The sequence below is a fragment of the Grus americana genome, unplaced genomic scaffold (genome assembly GCF_028858705.1).
Source record: "Grus americana isolate bGruAme1 unplaced genomic scaffold, bGruAme1.mat scaffold_510, whole genome shotgun sequence".
NCBI classification, from domain to species: domain Eukaryota; kingdom Metazoa; phylum Chordata; class Aves; order Gruiformes; family Gruidae; genus Grus; species Grus americana.
The window spans coordinates 40,045-44,537 of record NW_026561762.1 but is presented as its reverse complement, the minus strand read 5'-3'; the positions used below and the strand labels follow the sequence as shown (position 1 = coordinate 44,537).

The 4,493-nt window shown below is 53.2% G+C and overlaps 1 protein-coding gene across 1 annotated transcript; it reads right to left on the bottom strand.

Annotated features, from left to right (window-relative positions):
- Positions 1-2,751: 2,751 nt before the first annotated feature.
- On the bottom strand, positions 2,752-3,690 carry LOC129200808 (olfactory receptor 14A16-like). Its single transcript, XM_054812061.1, has one exon. The coding sequence runs from the start codon at positions 3,688-3,690 to the stop codon at positions 2,752-2,754; it is 939 nt and encodes a 312-aa protein (XP_054668036.1).
- Between the last annotated feature and the right edge of the window lie 803 nt (positions 3,691-4,493).

The following is a 4,493-nucleotide window of genomic DNA, read 5'->3' as shown; positions in this document are numbered from 1 at the left end:
ATCCACCAACGTTGTAACCCCATCATAGAAAGGCACCAAATTTGTCAGGCACAATTTGCCCTTAGTGAAGCCATGTTGGCTGTCACCAATTGCCTCCTTATTTTCCATGTGCCTGAGCATAGTCTCCAGGAGGATCTGCTCCATGATCTTGCCAGGCACAGAGGTCGGACTGACCAGTCTATAGTTCTCCAGATCTTCCTTTTTTCCCTTTCAAAAAATGGGGGTTACTTTTCCCCTTTTCCAGACAGTGGGAATGTCACTGGACTGCCAGGTCTTCCTCAAATATGATGGAGAGTGGCTTAGCCACTTCATCTGCCAGTTCCCTCAGGACCAGTGGATGCATCTCATCAGGTCCACCTTCATGTTCCTTAGATATTCTCGAACCTGATGTTCTCCTATAGTTGGTGGTTCTGCATTCTCCCAGTCCCTGCCTTTGCTTTGTGTGACCTGGCCAGCATGGTTCGAGCCCTTGCTGCTGAAGACAGAGGCAAAAAATTTGTTGAGTACCTCAGCCTTCTCCATATCCTGGGTAACCAGGTCTCCCGTTTCATTCCAGAGGGGGCCCACATTTTCCCAGAATGTCCACATTTCCCAGAAAGGATATCACAAGATCACAAAATTACGGTGAAGTCTGGGTTTGAAGGCACAGGACTGGACCCCGCACTGACTCCTGCTGTGCACCACTGGTGAGTGGCCTCCAGCAAGACCTCGTGCCGTTGATCACCATTCTCTGGGCTGACCATTCAGCCAGTTTTCAATCCACCTCACTGTCTGCTCATCCAGCCCGTGCTTCACTGGCTTCTCTATGAAGATTTTATGGGAGACAGTGTCGAAAGCCTTACTCATCTACCAAGCCAGCCATTTCATTAGAGAAGTTTATTGGGTTGTCAGATAGGCATGACATTTCCTTTCATCAGATGGGCTCTGGGCCTCTGTCTATCAGTCACAGTCTGGCACTTGGAGGGCCATGATGTTACACCATTGTATACCCCATAAGGATTTGGCCAGTTCAAAAAAAAGGATGATAAGAGGGAAGTGCTACCAACTGTGGTCATTGCTTGATAGCAAAGAAATAGTAGTCAGCTCTATCCAACCTCTCCAACCTCCCTTGCTCTCAGCTCTGTTTAGATGAAATGTAGACATACAATGTTTTAATATAAACATGTCCTGGAAACAATTTCTTCGTTCAAAGTGTTCATAGGAAACGTATTTTAGAAATGGCTGCGTAAATCTAGATTTATAAAGAGGGCTGAGAGTCATCAGCTTGCTGGTGCATTCAAGGCTTGAGAAAGTTCTCCCCCCGCTTTATGATCCCAGTGAGAGTGCTCAGTTCAATGTCCCCCCATAAACACAACAAGACATAACCCCATGACATGACATAACTTTTGCAGCCTCCCCCAGTACCCGACCCTTTCCCAGCCCCAGCTGTGTCCTACGTGGGGCTTTACAGTCAGCCTTTCTCTGGGGCTGGCACTGAGTCCAGCAGGAGGATGGAGGAGCCTTTGCAGCAACTGACCCGTAAACCTGAAATGAGCAGCCATTGCTGGAAATGGCCAGTGAGAGAGGCTGGGAGCTGGCAAACGTCCTGGGCCACCTTCCCAGGCTGTCCATGCCACCGAGAGCACCGACCGGCATCCTCCCTCCTGCACCTTCATGTCTTTGATCCCTTTCGTGAGCCCTGGCTGTGCACGACAACCCTCCCTGGTGTGAGTGCTCACCCTGCGTGCTCACACAGTGCCAGCTGTACACTGGTAGTTTCCTCTCCCGGGCACTTTCCAGCCCCAACAAGACCCTCCCCAGCTCTTCCCAGCTCCACTACCCCTCCCCAGCCCAGCCCAGCTCAGCCCAGAAGCCCAGTCTGGGCTGGCCCACGGCAGTGCCCACAGCAGGGTGCTGCAGAGTTCTGGGCGCTCACCCCACAGCCACAGCCTCTCTGAAGGGCACAGCAGCTCCCGGGGGGCAGAGAGGGCTCCAGCCTCCCCATCAGCCCCAGGGCTGGGGCCAGTCATGGCACGAGGAGACGGAGGACAGCATTTCTCTGTGTCTCCTGCTCTTCCCTCAAAGAGATCCTTATTGCCCATTGCTGGCAGCCCCTCTGTGCCCGTCCCTCTGCCGAGCGCAAGACTCCTGGCCTGGGGGCTCCCCAGGCAGCTCCTGCCGCACCAACAAGAGAGAAGCCTGCCCAAACTGGTGCATGCAGGAATAGGTCTCCTGCTCTTCTCCAGGGATGTCATCGTGGCATGGCCCCGGGCTGGCGGTGCTGCTCAGCAGGGCAGAGGTGCCCAAAAGCCACAGGGAGACAGTGCCAGGCAGATACCTGTGGATCATTCATCATTTCCTTTGGCACTTGGCACCCACACGTGAAGGCTCAGCTAAGGCCAATTCCCTGACACAGCACCCTGTGCCCTCCTGCTCTGAGCCCATGGACAGCCCAAGCACAGCAGCATGCTTGTAGGGACAATTTCTTCATCCTGTTCCTGACCTCAGCTTTCGAAGAAGAGGCCAACCTCCAGACACGGGCAGTGAGGAAATCCATTTAATTACAGAGATGTGACACAGTAGGTCAGCTATACTATCATGCAAGAAAACCGTACAAAGGCCTCTGGGCCAGACAGGCTGGCTTCATGCTTCTGGGGAAATTGAGCGGCTGCAGGGATTCCTGGGAAAGCAGAATTGTCTCAAATAATATGCCCAAAGTACAGGAAGTTCCGTGGATGAGTTTGAAATAAATAGTGAAGAGACACGGGCATCTTATTCCTGCTGCAAGACAAGTGATTGAATCAGCTTCTGCAGGGCATCTTTGAGCTCCCGGTTCCTCATGCTGTAGATGAGGGGGTTCACTGCTGGAGGCACCACTGAGTACAGAACTGACACCAGTGAGTCTAGCAATGGGGAGGAGCTGGAGGGGGGCTTCAGGTAGGCAAAAGATCCAGTGCTGATAAACAGGGAGACCACGGCCAGGTGAGGGAGGCACGTGGAAAAGGCTTTGTGCCGTCCCTGCTCAGAGGGGATCCTCAGCACGGCCCTGAAGATCTGCACATAGGACACCACAATGAAAACAAAACACCCAAAGACTAAACAGGCACTGACCACAATTAGCCCAACTTCCCTGAGGTAGGCATCTGAGCAGGAGAGCTTGAGGATCTGGGGGATTTCACAGAAGAACTGGTCCACAGCATTGCCGTGGCAGAGGGGTAGGGAAAATGTATTGGCCGTGTGCAGCAGAGCAGTGAGAAACCCACTGCCCCAGGCAGCTGCTGCCATGTGGGCACAAGCTCTGCTGCCCAGGAGGGTCCCGTAGTGCAGGGGTTTGCAGATGGCAACGTAGCGGTCGTAGGCCATGATGGTGAGAAAAGAATACTCTGCTGAGATCAAGAAGACTAACAGAAAGAGCTGTACAGCACACCCCAAGTAGGAGATGCTTCTGGTGTCCCAGAGGGAATTGGCCATGGCTTTGGGGAGAGTGGTGGAGATGCAGCACAGGTCGAGGAGGGAGAGGTTGAGGAGGAAGAAGTACATGGGGGTGTGGAGGTGGTGGTCACAGGCTATGGCGGTGATGATGAGGCCGTTTCCCAGCAGGGCAGCCAGGTAGATGCCCAGGAAGAGCCCGAAGTTCAAGAGCTGCAGCTCCCGTGTGTCTGCGAATGCCAGCAGGAGGAACTCAGTGATGATGGAGCTGCCATTGGCCATCTGCGGCTGCTGCTCACAGAGGTCTGTGCATGGAGGAAAAGACAGGGAAGAGTTAGAATAGAGCTTAACCTACTGCATTTCTCATAGAAACCTCCCAAAGCGCTTTTCCCCTTTCAGGAAGACCTTTGGCAGGTGTCTTTGCTACATTCAGGTTGGTGCTGCTTGTGGGTGCCATAGGAGCAGGGAGCTCTTCTGGGGGCTCTGGAGGACTTTGTCCCGCTTACAGCAAGAGCTAAACAGGAACATAGGGTGATATCAGGTTAAGTCCAGTCATAATTGCAAAGAGCTTTTCAGGATTGTTGGTCCCAGTACACCCGACTGCAGAGTAGAGCTGTGGGCATTTCGGTTTGCTTACTTTGTTCTGTTTGCCTATCCATACCCGAGGGATTTTTTAAAGGCATAAACCCTTGGCATTTCTTCTGCGGTCCAGGGGAAACCTTGTGGGTTCTGAGAGACAAAGGAACTGCTCCTCAATACAGAGTGAAGAGAGTCGATCTGTCCATCAGCCCTGGTCTCGGCTGGCCTGCGCTGGCACCTCTTTGAGCTGGAGGATGATTGCACCCAGATGTTCCTCTGAGAAGAAACTGGACACTGGAGGATCTCAGCTCTCCCCTCCTAGGCAGGGACACAGAGGGCTCATTGCAGCTGCCTGTCTTCTCCATGGGACTGCTAGGTGACACAGAGATGCCCTGGGAGAGCTAGGCCCTTTTGGAGGGCAGCCTGCAGCCAAGCAGGACCCACTCCCACCCATTCCCCCCAAGAAAATACCTGAATGTCATAAACACGAGGGGTCCTGCAGGAAG